The sequence below is a fragment of the Orcinus orca genome, chromosome 15 (genome assembly GCF_937001465.1).
Source record: "Orcinus orca chromosome 15, mOrcOrc1.1, whole genome shotgun sequence".
Taxonomy (NCBI): Eukaryota; Metazoa; Chordata; class Mammalia; order Artiodactyla; family Delphinidae; genus Orcinus; species Orcinus orca.
The window spans coordinates 88723044-88744234 of NC_064573.1; the positions used below are offsets into that span (position 1 = coordinate 88723044).

Here is a 21191-nt window from a genome sequence, read left to right on the forward strand (position 1 = left end):
TCCTCTCGCCCCCGCCCCCGTCAGCCATCTCCCTTCTCTTGGAGTCCCAGGAGTGATCAAGACAGTGGACCCCAGGGCCGCTGAGACGGGCTTCTCCCTCAGAATTGCCCCCCTGACCCCTGGCATGTCTGATTTGCCCATCGGTCACCTCTGCAGGCCCTCTGGTCCCCCAGACATCAAGGGCCCTGGCCCAAACCCAAGGACCCCCAAGCTCATGTCCTGTACATCCTCTATCCTTCTCCAGACAGGTCCCTCCCATGCACGCTGGCCCTCAGCGTCCTGGCTCCAAACGCAGCCTCCTGGGGACCCGCTGGTCTTGTTGGGTCCACTTGAGACAGTGACAGCTCATCCCTGCAGCCTCTCCTGTAACCGGGAGCCCCCAGACAGGACCGTGCACGCATCTGTCCCAGGGTCTCCTGCGTGGGAGGAGTTGGGTCGATTTCAACAAATCTCTGGGGAGCCCAGTCTGGCCCCGCTTGGCCAGCAGCTGGGGCGGGGCTTCCGGGGCAGTCAGACCCCATCCCTTCTGCCTAAAGCCCCTCCCCAGGAGGCCAGAAGAGGCAGCCACGGGGCTGTGAACAGCCCGGCCCTTCCCTGGCTGTGACTGCTGGCAGGTCCCCTAACGTCCATGAGGGGGTCACGTGGGAGCAGCTGGTCCAGCCCCCGAGCCCTGCAGCCCCCGCTGCCCTCGGCTTCCCCACAGGCTGGTCCGGCGGCCCGGGGTCCCAGCAGCCCGCTGACCTGAGTGAAGTCCCACAGCCGCTGCGCTGGCCGGGCCACGTCCTCACACTTCCTCAGGGCAGGCGTGCGGCCCCTGCCGTCATCCACCAGGCACTTGGAGTCGGGCAGGAAGGCGGTGGAGCCCAGGGGGCCCAGCTGCAGCAGGCCCTCGGCGCTGTACCGCACCAGCTGGGGAGAGGCGGAGCGGGCGGTGGGCCGGGGCTGGCCTCACAGGGGACCGCCCGAGGCCCTGGAGGGAGTAGGTGGGGCATCGCGGGTGGGCCAGCCCGGTCAGGGGCCAGCCTTGCTGGGGAGGTACCGGGCCCCGAGGAGCCCCCTCGGCCCCAGGGCGCCCGAGAGGCCGTGGGCGCGGAGCCCACAGGGGATGCCTTCCGGTGGCCCCGCGGCCCCAGCCCCCTTTCTTCCACAAATTCCCCCAGCGGGATGCTCTCGGACTCCTTCCCCGGAGCTCTGCTCGGACCCCTCCCTCCATGGGGCCCAGAGCCTCGGCCTCAGACGAGGAGGACTTCACACGTGCCCCGGGCCCCGCCCGTCTGCCCTCGAACCGGAGGCCGCCCCAAGTTCATGGTTCCAGGTCACGTCATTTGCCAAACACCAGCTCAGTAACGCCTGTGCACCCACGAGGAAACCAGTGCTCTAGATTCCTCCGCTCCCCGGCTGTGTGGCTTTGGGCGAGTCACGCCACCTCTCTGTGCCTTGGTTTCCTCATCTGTGAGCGGGAGATGATGACAGTGCCGGCCGGGCAGGGCCACCGTGGGGACCCCACAGGCGTGTGGAGTGCAGGCTGAGCACAGCAGGTGCCGGGGTCGGTCAAGTGCTTCTCTCCTCTCCTTTCTTGCGTTTTCTCTCCCAGAAGAGTGGGCGCGCGCGCCCTCTGCTGTGTTTCCAGTACAACCTGGTGGCGCAGCACCTCCCCTGCATGTTCGCGTGTCCCTGCGACTCTGCCACCCCCGCTTAGCATGGGGCCCACGTTCTCTCCTGCGTCCTCCTGGGGGCGGGGCGTAAACGCGCGTGACACCTCCCACGTCTCCAGGGTGAGGAGGCCCGAGCAGCAGGGGGAGGCCGTGTGCGGAGGGGCCGAGGCCCCGGAGCGGCAGCTCACGGTGGCTCAGACGTGGCCTCACCAGCCTGCCGGGTGGCCTGGGCAGTGCCGTGCAGAGTGGGTCCTGCTGCAGATCTGTGAGTAAAATAAAGACTGTGGTCCTGGCGGGCCATTCTGCCTGGGGACAGGTGGTCACAGATATGCTCGTGTCCCTTCTCTGTAAACTTTCTGAAGCCACAGAGATTTGAATATGGGGTCCGCAGCCCCTGAAATGTCCAGCACCAGCTCCAAGCCGGAGCCCCTGCCACCTGTAGCTTCAGCCTTGGAGGTAAGGCCTGGCGGAGCTCGGAAGCGGGAGCCTCAGTGCCGGGGAGCCAGCACGGCCCGTGCTCAGGGAGGTCTGTCCCAGACGCCGAGCGGGGCAGCGAGCCGGGCTGGGAAGGGCTTCGGTGACCACAGGCGTCACCGCTGGCTTGTGGGGAAGCCGTGTGCTTTTAGAGATGCGTTCTGAAATACTCTGAGGTGAAAGGACCTGACGCCTGCAACTTGCTTTAAAATGACTCAGAAAAAAATAAATGATGCAAATACAGCCCGATCTGAACACCACTGCATCAGGATCAGGGTGGAGAACCGTGTCTGTGAGGGGCCGGGACAAGCATGTGTGCTTCATGGTTACTGCTGCACGTGTTTTCCCTTCTTTTCCCTCCATAAACCTGTAAAAAGGTAAAAATTTTCTTTGGCCGGCGGGCTGCTCTTTGTCGACCCCATGAGTGTGTGGTTGGTCATCTGAAGACTTTTCTACTTTTCTGGAAGCTTGAAAGTGGTCAGAATAAAACCTGACAGGTTAAAGGAAGGGCCTCCTAACGACCCCCAGGCTATGTCGAGTCCAGCCCAGGAGGGGTCCCAGGCCCACATGGGGCTGGACGCGCCTGCCCCGTGTCCCTCTCACTCACACTGGTCAGGCCAGCGCAGCGGACAGAGGACAGAGGGCTGGGCCCCATCGTGAGGGGTCCATGCACTGGTCTGTGTCTGCTCCCTGAAGACTGTTTACTAACCATCTGTACGTGTGCAGATTTTGGTCCGAGACTGGCTTTCTTTATGTTGTAGGCTGAAATGCTTCCCCCCAGAAGTCATGTTGAAGTCCTAACCCCCTGGCACCTGTGAATGTGACCTTATCTGGAAATAGGATCGTTGCAGAAGTGCTCAAGGTAAGATGAGGTCATACTGGGTTAGGGCGGCCCTAATCCAACATGACTGGTATCCTGATAAGCAGAGAAAACAGAGACACAAGGAGAAGGCAGGGTGAAGACTCAGCCACAGGCCCGCCCAGGCCACGTGATGACGGAGGCAGAGCCTGGAGGGATGCGGCCACCAGACAAGAACTGTGGGACCACCGGGGTGGGAAGGGCGGCCCTAGAGCCTGAGGAGGGAGCACAGCCCTGCCCAGGCCGTGATTTCAGATTTCTGGTCTCCAGAGCTGAGAGAATAAACACCTGTCATTTAAACTGGTTCCCAGTTGGCCCCAGGACACTAACACAGCCGGGGATCAGGGCTTGGGGATGTAGCTTGTCCCCGTGAACACCTCAGCAGCCTCCACTGAGACCACACCGACTGAAGTCATTTGCAAAGGAGACACCACCACGGGCATGTCCGGCCTGGTGGGCACATGGGTCCATCCGACCTCTCCGTGGGGCGCGGTCCCATGGACTGGCCTCCCCGTCCACCTGTGTCCACATCCACCCTGGTTCCAGCAGCGAGGCCGCTTCTGCCGGCCGCCTCAGGGTCCACTCGCAGGTGGAGGGGGGCGCTCCCCCAGGCGTCACGCGGCGTCCTTGGAACACCCACACCTCACTCAGCCACGCGATTCGCTGCCACAGCAGGGCTCGCTGGGAAATGACCACCGTCCACCCAGCCACCTGGAGTCGAAGAGGAGCAGGGCGTGTCCGGCGACGCCCCACAGACGTGGCCTCTCACCTCAGGTCTGTACCGGCCAGAGGATTCCCCTCCTGCAGCTGAGGGCCCAGCAAACTGGATTTCTCCCGGGAGGCCACGTTTGCACCTCGACGGGTGATTCTGCTTCGCTCTCTTAAGGCAAGGCCACGTGCCAGCAGGGGTCCTGTGAAGAGGCTGCAGGGGTGCCAGGGGAGCACGGTCTTCTCTGTCGCCACAGGCTTGGCACCCCCCACCCGCGATGGACCCCTGCGCAGCCGTGTGGATGTCCCAGAGCGGGAACAGGTTCAGAGAGCTTCAAGGGGGCCGAGTGTCATTTCGGGGGTTAATTTAAATCCCACCCACTGAGAAGAAGCATTGTCACTGCAAGCAGAAGGCGGGTCCGCTTGGGATTGGAAACATCAGGCTGCATCGGGGTCCAGCACAGCAGCACCGCCACCTCTGGAAACACACCTGCCTGGGGTCTGGACACCCGAGTGGCTGTCTTTAAAGCCCTCCAGCTGATAAGAACTGGTGGCTAATGTGATACTTCCTGGGTTACGTCTACACTGTGGCTACCATTTACCCTCATTTTCCACTTCAGTTCATACGGCAGCCCTGAGAAATAGGTACCGCGATCATCCCCTCGGTGAATAGGGAAACTGAGGCACGGGTGTCAGGTGATTCGCCCAAAGCAAAGCCGCTGCTCTTAATTTACCCAGGGCCTGAGCTCACAGCCTGTACGGCATCAGAATGCCCCGGCAGGCCTGCCTCTGCCCCCCGGGGGCCACCTCCACCTGTGCTCGGGGCTCTGTCCCTCAGGAACGTCACCGCCACCCCTACCTGGGAGGACATCCCGTGGCAGGGGTACAGGATGGCACGGTCATCGTCTTCTGCCCCCTGGTCCAAGCAGTAGCCGCTGGCTTTGCTGTTTCTCACCTACGACCAGAAATCAAAGGAGAGGCCCTGTCACAAGGGTGCTAAGTGCAGAGGCAGGCTAGAGGGGGCTTTACCGACCTGTCCCCTGCCCAGGACCTGTGCTAGCAGGAAGGGGTGGCCCTGCTGGGGTAAGAGGAGGGACGGGGGAGGGGGGAGGAAAGGAAGTGGGAGGGCGAGAAGGGGAGGGGGAGGGGGGAGAGGAGGGGAAAGGGGGAGGGGGAGGGGGAGGGTGAGAAGAGGGAGGGGGAGGAGGGCGAGGAGGGGAAAGGTGGGTGGGGGGAGGGAGGGGACAGTGCCCTGGCCGGTGGGCTGGCTGCAGACGGACTGGCTGGGCTCCTCGGAAGGGATGACCAGGCCTGGCTCTGGGGGCGATGTGGACCGACGTGCCGTGCGTGCGTGCGCGTGTAGACCCGGCCACCCTCCCCAGGTGAAGCTCACCACAGAAGCGGTAGCCTTGGAAAACAGTGAGGAGGGCCTGGCTGGCTCCCGGGAACAGCCTCCCCACACTCACGCCTTTTGCTGCATGACTGCAGCTCGTCCCCTCACCGGGGGTCAGGGGGCTACTCCCACAGCCCCCGAGTCTGGTCTGGCCTGGAGGCTTGCTCAGCCAATAGACGCAACGGAGATGGCTGTGTGCAGCTCTGAGCCGCAGGACACCTGCAGCCCCCGCTCTGCCTTGACCCCTGACTCTACCCTGAGAACAAGCCAGCTGCCCGCTGGGGGTGACAGACATGTCACCTGCGCCCCAGTGCCCTGTTGACAGCCAGCCATCCTCCAGGTGTGCGGGTGAGCCTGTCCCCAGAGACCTGATGTCAGACTGGCCGAGGTCAGGGCTGCCCGGATGACCCCTAGACTTGTGAGCGGGCACAGGGGCGCTGCCCGAACCCTCTGTGTTCTGGGGATGTTTGTTTGGCAGCACTAACTCACTGACACAGCACTCCCACCCCAACCTTGTCAGCTGGCGAAGTCCCTAACGTTGCGGCTTCTGTGGGCGGGCGCTGCATGAATTTCACTCATCGTGGTCAGGAGCACGCAGGGCAGCCTGGGAGGGGCTGGGAGGACAGTGGCCTCCCGCCCACGCTGCTGATGTGCACCCGTGGAGCTCCCTGCCATGTGGGAAACCTCTGTGTCCAGAGGAGCGGGAATCTGGCTTGGGGGTGTACCAGGGGCTCCAGGAACAGACGGGCCTCCTGGGATTGTCCCCCGCCCCCAGTATCACTTCTGCTTGGCCCACCTAAGTTCATGCATTCCTTTGCCTTGGGGAGCCTGGGTCCCCATGGAGGAGCTGAGGCCTGGGACAGGGGGAGGCCTGTCCCCCAGCACAGACCAGGACGAGTGGGCAGGAACGCGGTGCCCTCCCCCGGCTTTAAGGAGAGGTGTGCGTGGCCGTGCACATGGGGGCCGGTGCAGACACATGGGTCTTCCCACAGCTGGTGCCTGTACGGGTGCGAGTCTGTGTGTCCTGTCGTGCACTCGCATGCAGGCATTGTGGCACACGGACACGCTGTGTGTGTGAACGCATCCGTGTGCAGGGCTCTGCGCATATGTACTTATGTGTTCACGTGTCATTTTGTCTCAGTAACAAGTATTTGCACCGTGCAGGGCAGGCAGCTTGGGTGGGGTCTGCATACACAGGTGAAGATGTACAGGTAGCTTTCTGTGTGTCTGTGAGCAAAACAGTGTGCAAATGTACACTTCTGTGTCTGTGTGCACTTACACCCATATGCATGTGTGCACGGATCAATGCATGTGCATGAGGGCATGTATAAACACACGTGTGCGACACAGATACGTATGCACACACGTGTCTCTGAATCTACTCTGTGTACCTCGGTATGCAGGCACGAGTGTGTGTCCCTGCGGCTCTTACACTCCTGTGAGTGTGCCCGTGCGCTCTGCTGGCTGCTGGCCGTGAGCGTGAGCCCGGGGACAGGCCAGGATGCCGGGAGGCGGGGCGCGGCGCGGGTGCAGGGCGCAGCCATGCCGCGGAGGCGGTACCTCTCCGTACGTGAGCGTGTCGTTGTAGGTCCTCATCTCCGGGTACACGTTGTCCAGGTACCACTTGAAGCTGCGGCACTTCAGCCTCCGGCGCAGGGCCAGCCGCTCGGACACGTCCCCAAAGTCCACGCCGGGGTTCTGCGAAGCCGGAAGCGAGGCGGGACGGGCGCTGCGGTGTGCAGAGCCCGCACCAGCCAGGCCTCTGCCCAGGGGGTTGGGGAGCCCCAGGACCCGCAGGCCCCCCATCACAGGAGCGTGCCCGCGCTCAGGGCTTCCCGGCCCCGAGCCTCGTCTGGGGGCCTTCTGCCCTCCCAGGCTCCTGGAAGGTCCAGGGCAGCGGGGCCGATGGGAAAGGCCTGGCATCTCCGGCCTGTTTGCAGCAGGACCAGCTGGAGAGCAGCTGGCCTGGACAGACAGCCACCGGCGGTGTGTGTGGGCCAGGCTCGTAACACCCTGCACCCGCCGAAGGAAAGACCTGCCCTCAGCCAGCTCCCGGGAGGTGACTTCAAACATCCCGAGTATTGTTTACGGGGGCCAGGCCAGGTCGTCTGTGCTCCAGGGTGATCTACGGGGGTCGCCGTGGGGCATCAGCTTGACCTCTGCAGGGGCCGGAGGCCAAGGCCAGGCACGTGAGCCCCAGTAAATTCTGGAGGCCGAGGCTCGGGTGCGCTTCCCGGGTTGGTGATACGCTGTACATATTGTCACACATCGCAGCTGGGAGCATTAAGCGCAATTTCTGTGACTCCCCGGGAGTCATATCCTTTCATTATAATAAACCACAGCCCCCACATAACAGCTTTTCTGAGTCCTTGTCGCCAAACACTGAACCTGAGGGTGGTCCTGGGGGCCCTGACACTCTGTGACAGGTTGGGGACGTGGGTGGGTTTGAGAAAGCCCCTCCCCAAGCCCAGGTCCCTGAGGCTCTGATACCAGCTAAGGAAGGACCGTGGGCCTGGTGTGAAGGGCAGACCCTGGGCTGGACGCGGGAGCAAATGACCCTGGGAGCCCCCCACCTACAAGGCGGCATCACCCAGACATGGGGCCGTGAATCCGACTCAGTTCAGGAGGTTGCAGTGAAGATGTTTAAAATACCAGGACGTTTTGCACGTAATGAAGATAATGTCTCTTAACTTTTTTGTTATATACACGAAGCTCTATCTGCTGACAGCTAGAAACCCATGCCCACGCGTGCCTGTGTGTGTGTGTGTCCTAATAAAAGATCAAGCTCCATGCACACGTGTGCCTGTGTGTGTGTCCTAATCCATGCACACGCGTGCCTGTGTGTGTGTCCTAATCCATGCACACGCGTGCCTGTGTGTGTGTGTCCTAATCCATGCACACGCGTGCCTGTGTGTGTGTCCTAATCCATGCACACGCATGCCTGTGTGTGTGTGTGTCCTAATAAAAGATGAAGCTCCTTCTGCGGGTGGGTGCTTCCAGGATGAGTGTACCCCAGAGACGCGAATCCTCCCGTGTCCAGGGGAGCAGAAGTGCGTGGGGCTGGGCCTGCCGCCAGTGGGGGTGAGCGGAATGGGCAGCCTGTCCTCAGCACTCCCATGCACACAGTGCACACACACGTGTACGCCCAAGCCCCTTCTCCGGGCTGCCCCACCCCCCAGGCCCTGGTTAGGACCCTCTGGCTCACACCCTTCTTCCCGCCGGCCACAGGCAGACCCCTCGAACAGACCCCTCCTGCCCCCGCGCCCTGCAGGGCAGGCGGATCTGGCTGCAGACATCACACGTGGGAGAAGCCGCCACACCCACAGCAGGCGGGCCTGAGAGTCTCGTGACAGGGTCCCGCGGGGGACCGAGTTACGTTCCGGCTCTGCCTCTTTTCACCGCGCACCCTCGTGTGCCTCGGTTTCCCAATCTGCCGTGTGGAAGTGATGGGGTCATCATTACGGTCATCGCATCACCGTGGCCTCGTGCAGAACTACGGGGAGAGGCTTCTGCGTGGCAAGGGGTAGGCTATGAGTCCCAGGAGGGGCTGTGGTCACCCTGGGGCAGCTCTCAGCGCAGCAGCGACTGCGACCCCGCAGTGCCACGTCTGCGGCCGCTCGGGGGCTCACACCATGGAGGGAAGGAGCTCTCGGGGCGGGAGGGAGGCGTGCCAACCAGCGTCACAGCTGCTGGAAACGGGCTCTGCTTGGTGAAGGTCATGACGTCCCTGAGCCTCACCCTGGCTGAGCTGTCCAGGAGGCCCCACCTCGCATGGCCGGGCTGTGCCTTGGATGACCACTGAGGCTGTCCCCGGGGGCAGCCCCGCCCCCAGCCCTCCTCCTCACCACCCGGTCCACCAGCTTACGCTCATGGGGATGTTCCAGGCCATGTACACGTGGGACTTGAAGCTGTCCATCCACACCTCGGCCGCCCGCAGGGCGTTGCGCTTTGCGTAGTAGTCAATGTCGTTGTTGTAGGGCTTCTTGGTACGCTCGATGTGGGCCACGCGGGAGCAGGGCAGAACCTCCATGCTGCCGCCGCACTGCCACACCTGTGGGGACCCGGGTCTGGATGGTGGACCCGCCCCTCCCAGCGGCCACCGGGGCCAAGGGCACCCTCCTCCCTCCCCGCATCCCCTGTTCTCAGATCCCCGGGACAGGCCTTCCAGAGGGCAAGGAGGCCCGGCCGCCTGGGCCGTTCCAGCGGAAGATGCCAAAGAGAAGCCGTGGCTTTGGGTTAAGCCCACCGAAGCCTGGGGGCAAGGCTGCCTCCCCTTCTGGATTTCCCACCGAATTGCATTTCTCTTGCACGTCCCACAATCTAAACAATGGAGGGTTTTTTTTCTGATATCCTGACAATTCATTATTATCCCTTTCCTATGGCCCCTGCCACCACTCAGTGTTTGCTCTGGGCCCAGAGCCTGGCCTGAGAGGGGTTACTTCCCACCAGCAGCTGTCCTCCCCCCGCAGCTGGAAGAACCAACCTACAGTCTAATTTTAAAAGAGCAGCTTGCGGGACTTCCCTGGTGGCGCAGTGGATAAGAATCCGCCTGCCAACGCAGGGGACACGAGTTCGAGCCCTGGTCCGGGAAGATCCCACATGCCGCGGAGAAACTAAGCCTGTGCACAACAACTACTAAGCCTTCACGCCACAACTACTGAGGCTGTGCTCTAGAGTCCATGAGCCACAACTACTGAGCCTGTGTTCTAGAGTCTGCGCACCACAACTACTGAGCCCGCGTGCCACAACTACTGAAGCTCGTGTGCCTAGAGCCTGTGCGCCACAACAAGAGAAGCCACCGCAATGAGAAGCCTGAGCACCGCAAGGAAGAGTAGCCCCTGCTCGCTGCAACTAGAGAAGAGAGCCCCTGTGCAGCAATGAAGACCCAATGCAGCCAAAAATAAAATAAATAAATTTATATTTTAAAAAAAGAGCAGCTTGCTATGCAAACAGTGCTTCAAGCACCCCAGACACAGTCTCGGTCTAAAGGAAAAGTCTAAACAAACAGCTGTTTCTTCTGCAAATAAGGCTCCCCAAGTCCCTAAGCGCTAGGACCCTCACTTGCGATAGAAACGTCGCATCAGGAGCTCCTTTCATGCCTGCTTGCTTCTGCGCTGCCTCACCCGACACAACTCAGCCTCACTAGGCACGGGTCGTGTTCGTCTATTCTACTCTAGCCCAGCCTATGCGAGCCTACCTGTGCCATGAGGCGCCCAGGTACTTGGTTCACACGGCTCTGGGTGTGTCCAGGTGAGATGAACACAAGTTGGTGGGCTGAGTAAAGCAGATTGCCCTCCTCAGTGTGGGTGGGCCCCAACCAATCAGTTGAAGGCCTGAACAGAACAGAAAGGCTGAGGGAGGGACAGTTCACTCTTTGCCTGACGGTCATCGAGCTGGGCTGCTGGCCTTCTCCTGCCTTCAGACTTGGTCTGGAACCACACCCTCAGCTCTCCTGGGCCTCCAGCTAGCCAACTGCAGGTCTTGGACTTCTGAGCCTCCGTAGCTGTGTGGGCCAATTCCTTATCATCTCTGGATAACCCAGACTAATGTCCTACCCTATCTTATTCCACCCTACCCCATCCCACTGAAAAAATGCAGTGCAACCCACCAGGTCGACTTCACCATGAACAACTCAGTCTGATCAACTTGGCCCAAGCTCTCTTCGGTCAGATTCTTACCCCTAAGCCTCTTCTAATTCAGACATTTTGGAAATGCCAGGCACGTGCTTACTCGCCTCATCTCACTCAACCCACCACGACCCAGGAAGGACGGGTACCACAGGCAATGTTCTCCTCACTGTACAGAAGAAGATACCGAGGGTCAGAGAGGTTAAGCCAGTCACACGAGCTCACGGGACCTGACCAGGCCTGACTGATCCCACAGCCTCTTAATGTCAGTGCTGTGCTGGTCATACCTCCCCCACACGGCCACTGTCTTCTGGAAACTGTTGTATTTTATAGTTGAAATATAACATCAGTTCACAAACATTTGTCCATGCAGCCACACTTGAAAGTTGTCATTTCTTTTTTTTTTTTTTTTTTTGCGGTACGCGGGCCTCTCACTGCTGTGGCCTCTCCCGTTGCAGAGCACAGGCTCTGGACGCGCAGGCTCAGCGGCCATGGCTCACGGGCCCAGCCGCTCCGCGGCACGTGGGATCTTCCCGGACCGGGGCACGAACCCACATCCCCTGCATCGGCAGGCGGACTCTCAACCACTGCGCCACCAGGGAAGCCCTCTTTTTTTTTTTTTTTAATAATTTTTATTGCAATATAGTTGATTTACAATGTTGTGGGTTTTTTTTTTTTTTTTGGCTGCGTTGGGTCTTTGTTGGCTGCGTTGGGTCTCCTGATCCGCCGGCCACTCCATACCTGAATAACAATAAAACAGCTGGCCAGTGCTGGCGGCTACCTGGGGGCTGGGACAGCAGGTGACAGCAGGGCCTTCGACCCCAATTCCCTCTCAGCTTTCATCTCACAGAGCAGGGTGCGCCTGGCCACTCCACAGAGGCCCGTCCCTGTTATTATTCTCCAGCTTTTTTTGGCTGCGTTGGGCTTTCTCTAGTTGCGGCGAGCGGGGGCTACTCTTCGTTGCGGTGCATGGGCTTCTCATTGCGGTGGCTTCTCTTGTTGCAGAGCACAGGCTCTAGGCCCACAGGCCTCAGTAGTTGTGGCACGCGTGCTCCTTAGTTGTGGCTCACGGGCTCTAGAGTGCAGGCTCTGTAGTTGTGGCGCACGGGCTTAGTTGCTCTGCGGTGGAAGGGGTCTTCCCGGACCAGGGATCAAACCCGTGCCCCCTGCATTAGCAGGCGGATTCTCAACCACTGCACCACCAGGGAAGTCCAAAAGTTGTCATTTCTTATCGCAGAGAGGATGGGCCTTAATTCACTTCCCTATTGCCCCAGTTACTAGACATTTAGATTTTCCTCCTGTAGTTTCTTCACTATTAAAATCAAGGCTGTACTCCACATCAGAAACACTTTCTTGGGCTAAATCATCGCGGTAAGTTGGCAGGCACGAGTACTTCAAGCTAAAGTCTTGTTGACAAATACAACTGGGTGTTTCTCAGTCTTGGGCATGGATTTCACTCCGTGGGTCCCTCTGGCCTCTTGTCTAGCCTTCTTCAGCCTAAACGTTCTGCCTCACGCCCAGTTTAAGTGGCGCTGGCTTCACCAAGGCCCATTCCTCCCAGACAGCAACTGCGCAGAGTGGCCTTGATGCCTCGGGGCTCCAGCCTGAATTTGCAGAACCCACTCTGGGGCCCATGAGGAGGGGCTTGAGAAGCGGGGCTGGCTTCACGGGAGGCGTGGAAGGCGGGGCCTGCTAGAGCTCACACCAACTAGAGGCCGCGCTCCTTTCCTGGGGCTGCGTAAGGAGGACCGCAGACCAGGTGTAAACAACAGACACATTCTCTCACAGCCCTTGAGGCCCCGCTCCCTCTGGGGCTCCAGGGGAGGGTCCCACCTCCCTCTCCCAGCTTCTGGTGGTCCCAGGTGCCCTTGGCTTGTGGCCCCATCCCTCCCGCCACGCAGCCTCCCCCCCATGGGTCTGTGTCTCAAGTTCCCCTCTCCTCTCTCGGGTAAGGACAGCAGCCATCAGATTTAGGGCCCACCCTAATTCCAGGAGGATCTCATCTTGAGACCCCTCACAGCTTCCAGGCAGAGGTCTCCGGGGCTGCCATTCACCCACCACAGACGCCAAGCCCCCGTCTCGGGGAAGAGCACGGCCCAGCCCTGCCTGCTCCATCGGCCCTACTCTCTGCCCCGGGAAAGCAGAGGAAGACAGGAAAGTCTCACAGCAGGTAACGGGCGGCCCCTCCTGACACCACCCACGGCTGGGATAAGAAATCACCCGAGCGAGGGAGGGGAGGCTGCCCGCTCCTCGTGGCTCACTGAGCGCGTGCCCAGCACGCTCTCCCCTGGCCCGGCTCATGGCCACTCGGGACCACTGCTTGGCACCCTGCAGGCTCAGCAGGCAGCCTCCACGGCCTCCGCCCGATGGTGAGAACCGCGCACGCTCTGTACCAGAGACGCAGCGCATGTTTACGCCCAGGTCCCGAGCTGCAGACGCGGTCTTGCTTCCACGTGGCTTTGCTTCCACGTGGCTGGAGGTGGGGCCGCAGGGGGAGGGCTGAGGGCCCTGCCCAACTCCCACCACTTCCGCTCACACACCTCTGTCAAACCCCGGCACGGGGCCCAGCTGCCCAGGAGGCTGGGAGCGCAGGTGGTCACCTGGTGAGCCGGGAACCTTCCAGGAGGCCAAACACGGAAACAAACAGAGGAAGCTCTGCACACCCGCAGGGCAAGCGCCCGGTCCCCCTGCCCATCCTCTGTGGCCACCGTCACCGCACGTTTCCTGAGGGGCCTCCCTGCTGTCCGTGCCTGCCTAGTCTCCAGCCGGGGCCGGGGCTTCTGTCCAGCCGTCCAGGCCTCTGAACCTCCCCTCGCCCCTGCTCGTCTCAGCGCCCACCCCACACCCTGCCAGGGCCCCTGTGCCGGCTGCTCCCTCTGACGGGAACGCCCTCCCCGAGCTCTGCCTGCCTGGCCGCCTCTCCACCTTCAACTGTGCTCGCATGTCACCTCCTCCGGGATTCCCTCCTTACCACCCCATTTAAAGCGCAGCCCCTCAAGCCTCATTCCCCGGGCAGCCCTGTCTCCCTCTGTGGCTTTTGTGTCTTTCTAACATGTGACACCATTTACCTGCTGATTCCATGTTGTCTGTCTGCCCCACTAAAATGTAAGCCTCGGTCAGTGGGGTTTTCCATTGCCGCATTCCCAGCTGACAAAGCTGGACCAGGAGGTAGCAGTGGGATGACGATAAACCCCAACAATGCCATGCGGGGGCGAGCAGGGGATTAACCTCGCCCTCGCTGCAGACGAAAATAAGAACTGAGGCTCAGAGACGTTAAGAAACACATCCAGGCTCACACAGCTGGTTCGTGGTGGGACAGGGATTCAGAACGCTTGCACAAAGACCCTGAAGTTTCTGCTTCACCCACAGCTGTGAAAGGCGTCACGGGGACGATTCACACGATCTAAGTGTTCCTGTCACACCCACCCTGTGTCTCAACCACTAATTATCTCAATCGACTTGGTTAATTGCCACCCAAACAGAAACAGCAAACACGAGGCAGAGGACCAGGTGTCAGGCCTTCAGGCAGCGGCTTGGAGGGAGGGCGAAGGGCACGGGGGTGGGGGGGCGCCCACCCCGCCCAGAGGGACCCCCGCCCCTCAGCCAGCAGATCTCAGCTCCCGGAGCCTTGCTGCTGGTGTCTGAGGCTGGGATTCCAGAGCAGCAGCCTTTATACACGAGCCCTTCTTACAAAGCCCGGAAATAACGGTCCGTCAGCAGCCCCTGCCCCGTGGGGGGACTTCAGGAGGGACATCCAGGAGCCCCCCGGGGCCTCTGCCGGAGCCCTAGGGCTCAGCGCGCCGGCCACTGGGACAGAAGGCCGCTGACACATCTTGGACCCGAAATAAAGAGCTCCGGGCCCAGAGCAGAGACCCAGCAAATCTCAGGTCCCTTGGAGCTGGCGGCCCAGCAAACAACTGCAGCTGCTTCTCCAGACGCAGCCCTGGTCCCCAAGGGGGATGGAGGAGGAATGGGGGTCGGGCGTCTGCTGCCTCAGGGCTGACCCCGAAGGCCTCAGGGGTCCCAGCGTCGAAGCAGGAGAGCGGCCGGGGCTGCTGCAGCTCCTCTCCCCTCAGAGCGGCCTGGGGGCCGGTCAGCAGTGCGGAAGCTCAGGCCCGGCCCACCCTCCCTGATCACAGCTGAGAAGCGCCTCTGGGAGACCTGGCGGGAGGTGCCCCGGTGGCCGAGCTCCTGGTCACGAATCCAGTCCCTCCACAGGTGGGCGCTGGCTGGTGAAACAGCGCCGGATAAGAGGTGAACAGGTAAACCACCAGGCTGCGGGGACTCCCTGGCGGCCCAGGGTTAGGGTTCGGCACTTTCACTGCCACGGCCCAGGGTTCAATCCCTGGCTGGGGAACTAGGGTCCCGTAAACCACGCAGCGTGGCCAAAACCACCCCGAAAAACAAAACAAACAAAAAAAACCAAACCACGGGGCTGGTCCCTCAGCCTGGAAACGCAGGCAGTCTGAGCCTTGAGCCCCTCCCCAAACATCTGTCCATCCTTCCTGTACTTTCAGAGAACCTGGGGAGCACCGCTGGTGGCCCAGCCTGACGCACGTGGCCACTGCCAGGCTGGGTCAGGGCTGGGGACACCACCTCCTTCAGGATTATTCAGGGGAAGGGTCACCCCAAAGGGCACTGGAAAAGAGGGCATTGATTCATGTGCCCAAACGCAAACGTCCGTGACCTATGATGCTGGCTCATTACGAGACAGCTGGCCTGGGCTTGCACAGACTCGAGACAGGCCAGAGGGGAGCCACGCAGGGGGGAGAGGAGGGCTGGCCTGTGTAGTAACTGTGTCTTCTTTTTTTTTTTTTTTGGTGGCTCCAAGAGGCCGGTGGGATCTTAGTTCCCCGACCAGGGATCAAACCTGGGCCCTCGGCAGTGAAAGCTCGGAGTCCTAACCACTGGATTGCCAGGGAATTCCCTTAACTGTCTTAAATTTCTTTATTCTGATACTTTGACGTCTGGGGCCTCGCTGACCCGGAGGGACGGCCTCTCCCAGGTTCCGGATTCCAGGAGGCTGTAAGCCACTCACCTGAGCGCTCCGTCACGTGTAACCCAGCCAGCCCGAGCCCCCCCCGACCCCCCTCCGTGGGCTCTCACCCCCAGGGCAGGGCCAGCCCCGCGCCCCAGAGCCCCGGGAATGGCTCAGCCAGCCACTGCTGGGCTCCCCTGAGGCATCCTCCCCTGGGAAGCCCAGTAAAGGCTCTGACCCCCGTGCACCCCACCCTCTGCCTCCTGACCTCCCCGTGGCCCATCCTCCTGGGAGCTGGGAGTAACCCCCTCCCGTCAGCGGACGTGGTCTCCTGATCCGCTGGCCGCTCTATACCTGAATAACAATAAAACAGCTGGCGGCTACCTGGGGGCTGGGACAGCAGGTGACAGCAGGGCCTTCGACCCCAATTCCCTCTCAGCTTTCATCTCACAGAGCAGGGTGCGCTTGGCCACTCCACAGAGGCCCGTCCCCGTTATTATTCTCCAGCTGCCCTGGAGGAAGATTCTAGCTGCTGGGCAAACTCAGAGTGTGCTGCTGGGAGATCTGAGAAGCTGCTGGTTCCCATGTGCGGGCCTGGGAGAAACTTCTGCTGCTGTTGGTGGCCTTGCCAGCGTCCTCGTTACTGCTCTCTGGTCCAGCCTGTTTAAGGCCACTTGGGAGGGAATGATGCCCAGACTCTGGCTCTCGGGGGTGCACACCCCAGTCAGGCACCGTGGGCCCCGCCCCGGGCCACTTTGGCATAACAGAAGTCGTCAGTTTCACAGGCGACCTGCTCGGGACCCTCAAGTCTTTCTCACATGATTTGCAGGTGACACAGGGAGGCTTTCAGTAACACAAACCATCCCTGGCACGCATCCTGAGCTGAGCTGTATCAGCGCTCCCCGTGTGCGCAGAGATGCCTGGTGGCGTCGGAGTCACGGCTGTTCCGCGGACTCTGCTGTGCGTCCAGGCTGGAAGGGTTCTCTGAGCGCGGCCCTCGGTTCCTGGTGACGGCTGTTTCTTGGTAGCTGCCTCGGCTGCCACGTGGACAGGCTCACCCAAGCAGACGTCCTCTCCCGCCGTCCGGGGAGCTCACGCCGCTGGGTTCCCTGAGGGCCCAGCCCAGGCCGGCACGTCCCACATCCACCCCGATGGCCCCAGCTGGCCGTTTCGTCTCTGAGCCCTAGACCTGAGGATGGAGAGAGACCCTTTGCGGTATCAGGATAGGCTGATCGCTCTAATCAGCAACCGGATCTCACTGCATGCGCACAGGAGTTCACGCCTGGCTTCCGTCTCAGCGCGCTGCAGGCAGCGGGGCACAGGCCGGGCGGCTCCACACGGCCCCTGGGGACCCGGCACTTCGTGGCGGATACGCGCTCTCCCAGCGCCTGTTGGATGGAGGAGGAGCGTGGGCGCGGGCGCCGAGGACAGCGTGGGAGAATGTCCCTGCTCAGGCCTGAGGGTGGAGCTGCCGCCCCCTCCCCGCATTGCCCCATCTGGGAGTGGGGGGCGGGGTGGGAGGCCACACCTAATGGGGCGGGCTGGTGCTGGCCTCCAGGAAAGGGAGGCTTGCAATCACACAGGGGAGCTTTGCTGCAGGGGGAGGGGAGGGGGGGAGGGGAGGGGAGGGGAGGGGGAGGGGAGGGAGAGGAGGGGAGGGGGAGGGGAGGGAGAGGAGGGGAGGGGGAGGGGAGGGGGGAGGGGAGAGGAGGGGAGGGGGGAGGGGAGAGGAGGGGAGGGGGGAGGGGAGAGGAGGGGAGGGGGGAGGGGAGAGAAGCAAAATGGAGGGGAGCAATCCACCTGCGTGGGAGACCCCGTGGAAGAGAAGGAGCACGTGCTGAGCGAAGGCTGGAGAAGCAAATGAGAGGTCCAGAGCGGCCCACCTCCATTCATCCCTTCTAAGGGGCGTCCGTGCCAGAGCTGGGGAGGGGCTGGCGTTTCCGAGGCTTCTCCCATGTGGGCTCATCCGCGTGAGTCAATTCCTCGGTTCCAAACAAGCAGTGTAACAGGCAGAGTGGGGAAGCTGGAGGCGGGGTGTGGGAGCCCAGCCTGGCATCTCCTCGCTGCGCCACCCTGCAGCCCTGAAGGGATTTTCTATGGCAGGAGGCTCATGGCAGATGTCGGTGGGTCCCCAGGCCTGCAGCACCCAATCCTGGCTTCCCGTCGATGTGTCCCTGGCATTCACTGGGCATCTTTCTCCTGAGATCCATGTAGCCTCACCACCTCTCTGGGAAGGGGCTCCACAGTCTGTGGGGAGTGTGTTTTCTCTTTGGACCGGTGAGCAGGGGGCTCAGTGGCAGGGCCCGAGGGAGCCACAGGGGCTGAAGCTGACGTCTTTGCTGAGTGCTGTTCTGAGTTTAAAGCTGGCTTTGTCCAGGCTGTGTATTACGAGGAACATCTTCTTGAGTCTCTGGGCTTGTCGTCCTTGGGCTAGCCTGCGTTTGTAAGTGGTGAGGACAACTTGGGGATAATTTAGTTCTTAACTCCTAGGTTTACATGTGATGAACACACACGTTTCCTTCTGGGTGTTGGGATCCACTGAACATGATAGAAGCTGGTTTTCACCTTGAAAATACTGAGGATGGGACTTTGCCTGTCAAGCTATGGCCAACATCTACTCAGGCTGGCCTCTGTCTTCTTTACCTTTGTAATAATCCATGGATCTAAAACGGATCAAATTGTCCATCCACCACCCATTCACTCATTGATAAACCCATTCATCCACCCATCTACTCGTCCATCCATCCATCCACCACCTATCCACCAACCACCAATCTATCCATCCACTCATCTATCCATCCATCTGCCCATCCATCCATCCACCACCTATCCACCAACCACCAATCTATCCATCCACTCATCTATCCATCCATCTGCCCATCCATCCATCCACCACCTATCCACCAACCACCAATCTATCCATCCACACATCTATCCATCCATCTGCCCATCCATCCATCCACCCATCCATCCATCCTTCCATCCATCCACCCACCCATTCATCCGCATTAGTGCATACAATCAACATGACTCTAGGCAATGTGCAAAGCTGTATTAAGATCAGGAAATCAAATTGAGAGGCGAAGCAAGCTCAGTGTTCCTAGCCCAGGCCTCAAGGAAAAAGGTCGGATGCACCAGTGGTCCAGGCTGAGGCTGACAGGAACCCAGGCATCCTGCCTCACACCTGGCACATACCCAAGAGGTACCAACCATCATCTTCCTTTTGGCCGTACAGAGTTTCCACCTTTAACAAAAAAACAGGGCTTTATATTCACCCTGAAGAAAGCGATGTCCTCATGTTTAGAGATTTCACATCGGAACCTAATTTTAAAAAAGATTTACAATCTGCTCAATTGCCACCCCCCCAGCCCAGGTCCAATTTCAGGAAATAATTCCTACAGGGCAGCCAAGGCTGATGCCTCCCTCTCGTCACACAGACTCCTTGCTCTGCGGGAATGATTCATCTCCAGGGGCAGAATTTGACTGGATTTAGCTTTGGAAAAGCAAGTCCCATCTCCCAGGGCTCAGTTGGGCTCGATTCATAAAATTTTGACAAGAACACATCTCTTCCCGGACTATCTGAGGTTATATATATATACACACACATATGCTATGAAAACTGCTGTTTCAGTGTTCTGTTCTTATGCCAGAAACTTTCAAGCTGAGCTTTCATTCCAGATTCCTCCCACTTGTTTCACTGAATGCTTTGAACTTCTCAAAGAAAAAGAAAAGAAAAAACCAGTTTCCTTCCTTCTAAACAAGTGGTGTGCAAAGTGTGGTCCTTGGGGAATTCCCTGGCGGTCCAGTGGTTAGGACTTGGTGCTCTCACTGCCGGGGTCCAGGTTCAATCCCTGGTTGGGGAAGGCGGCCAAAAAAAAAAAAAAAAAAAAAACTGTGGTCCTTGGACCAGAAGCATCAGCACCCCCCAACACTCCTTAGAAATGCAGATTCTCAGGCTGCACTCCGGCTGCATTCCTGCTGAACCAGAAACTCTGGGAATGTTTTAATAAGGACTTTGTGGGGGGGGGGGTTCTGATGTTTGCTGCAATTTGAGAACAGCTGTGCTAAACGCTGAGGCTTCTCATCCCTCCCCCCACCTTCTCATTAGTCCTTTGAGCACTTGGCATAATCGTCTACTTCAGAAGCTGTGTCCCTTGAACACTACTTGAGGGTGGGACCACGTCTTATTGAGTTTTCTGTCCTCAAACAGAAGTGAGGCTATACTTTTTAGGTCATGATTCCCATGGAACCAAGCCCACTGTAGCTGGATGAAATGACAAAGAAGACATCTAGCTAATATCATGGATGTGAAAATCTCCCCTATCTGCCCCAAACATATAGAAATGATAGACAAAATGATTTTAAAAGTTAAAAATATATACTAGAAAGCAAGATGAAATTCCGCTTAGCTCAGAGAGAGCAGAAATGCACTGATGTAAGTGTGGCGGAAGCTCTAAGGCAGATGCATGTAACCCTTACGAGGGGGCGGGGCTGAACGTGTAGCCAGGATCCTGTGTGAAGCCTGGGGCTGAGACTAGGCTCCCTGTAGAGTAGAAGGCGAAACCAGCTCTGACTGATCCCTGGGGTTCAGCCAGAAATAATCTACCAGGAGAGGAAGCAGACATGTACACAGCACCTGGAATCAATCCGGTTCTCTGCATGAGAAATGAAACTGGAGATCTCAGGGTGAAAACTATCGCTAATCAACTATGGTTCGATAAAAAGAAAAAAAGGAAAAAAAACCCTAAGCCACTAAATTCTGAGCCATGGATCTGGGGACAAGATAACCTGAAACTTCCTCCCAGGAATGAGTGAGTGTGCTGTGAAGATACAGCACACAAGGAAACCGGATTCCAGGAGAGTCACCAACAAATCCAAAGATGGGTGGATTTAAACCCAAGGAAAGAGAGAGAGAAAAAGTGACTAAGAAGGTCTTAAGCAGACTATTAACATTTTTCAAAGAGATGAGGAATGAGGGAAAAGCACTCATCAGTACAGAACAGGAGGTATGAATCACAGCAGGCAGTTATAAAAAAGAACAAGCAGATATGAAAAATACCACCAGAAGAGCTCATAAATGTAAGCTGTATTCATGAAAATTGAAAGGCAACGCTAAACAGGTGGCTTAAGTAGTCATCTGGACCTGGCTGAAGGTAGAATTTGTTCACTGGAATATGGAGCTGAGGACATTACCCAGAACACATGGCACGATGAGGAAGATGTGGTAAAGTGGATGAGATCTGAAGAGACCTGGAGGGTCGACGGTACAGCCTCACCAGGCATCCAACAGGATTTCCAGATCAGGTGAGGCCACATACTAAGAACCCGAGCACCTTCTGGATCCGTAAAACAGAAGCCTCAGGTTGATGACGTACGCCAGCACTCGAGAAGAATACAAGGCAAAGGGTCCTAGAACACGAGGGACTCAGGGGCCAGGACTATCTTCCCATCCATTCCTGTGTGACACTCTGTAAACTCAACTGATGTACAGGTGGAC

General features: G+C 59.2%; 1 protein-coding gene across 3 annotated transcripts in view; it reads right to left on the reverse strand.

Annotated features, from left to right (window-relative positions):
• Positions 1-21191, reverse strand: part of GALNT9 (polypeptide N-acetylgalactosaminyltransferase 9) — a 91824-nt gene that overhangs the window by 1096 nt on the left and 69537 nt on the right. For 2 of the 3 annotated variants that reach the window (XM_049697919.1, XM_049697918.1), the window contains exons 7-11: positions 8955-9140; positions 6650-6787; positions 4556-4651; positions 742-909; positions 21-416 (exon numbers count right to left, since the gene is read on the reverse strand). In XM_049697919.1, the coding sequence (XP_049553876.1) occupies positions 231-416; positions 742-909; positions 4556-4651; positions 6650-6787; positions 8955-9140 (774 nt within the window). In that variant the 3' untranslated portion in view covers positions 21-230. Of the gene's footprint in view, positions 1-20; positions 417-741; positions 910-4555; positions 4652-6649; positions 6788-8954; positions 9141-21191 lie in introns of those variants that run through there. The other variant, XM_004276624.3, reaches the window with a different exon arrangement.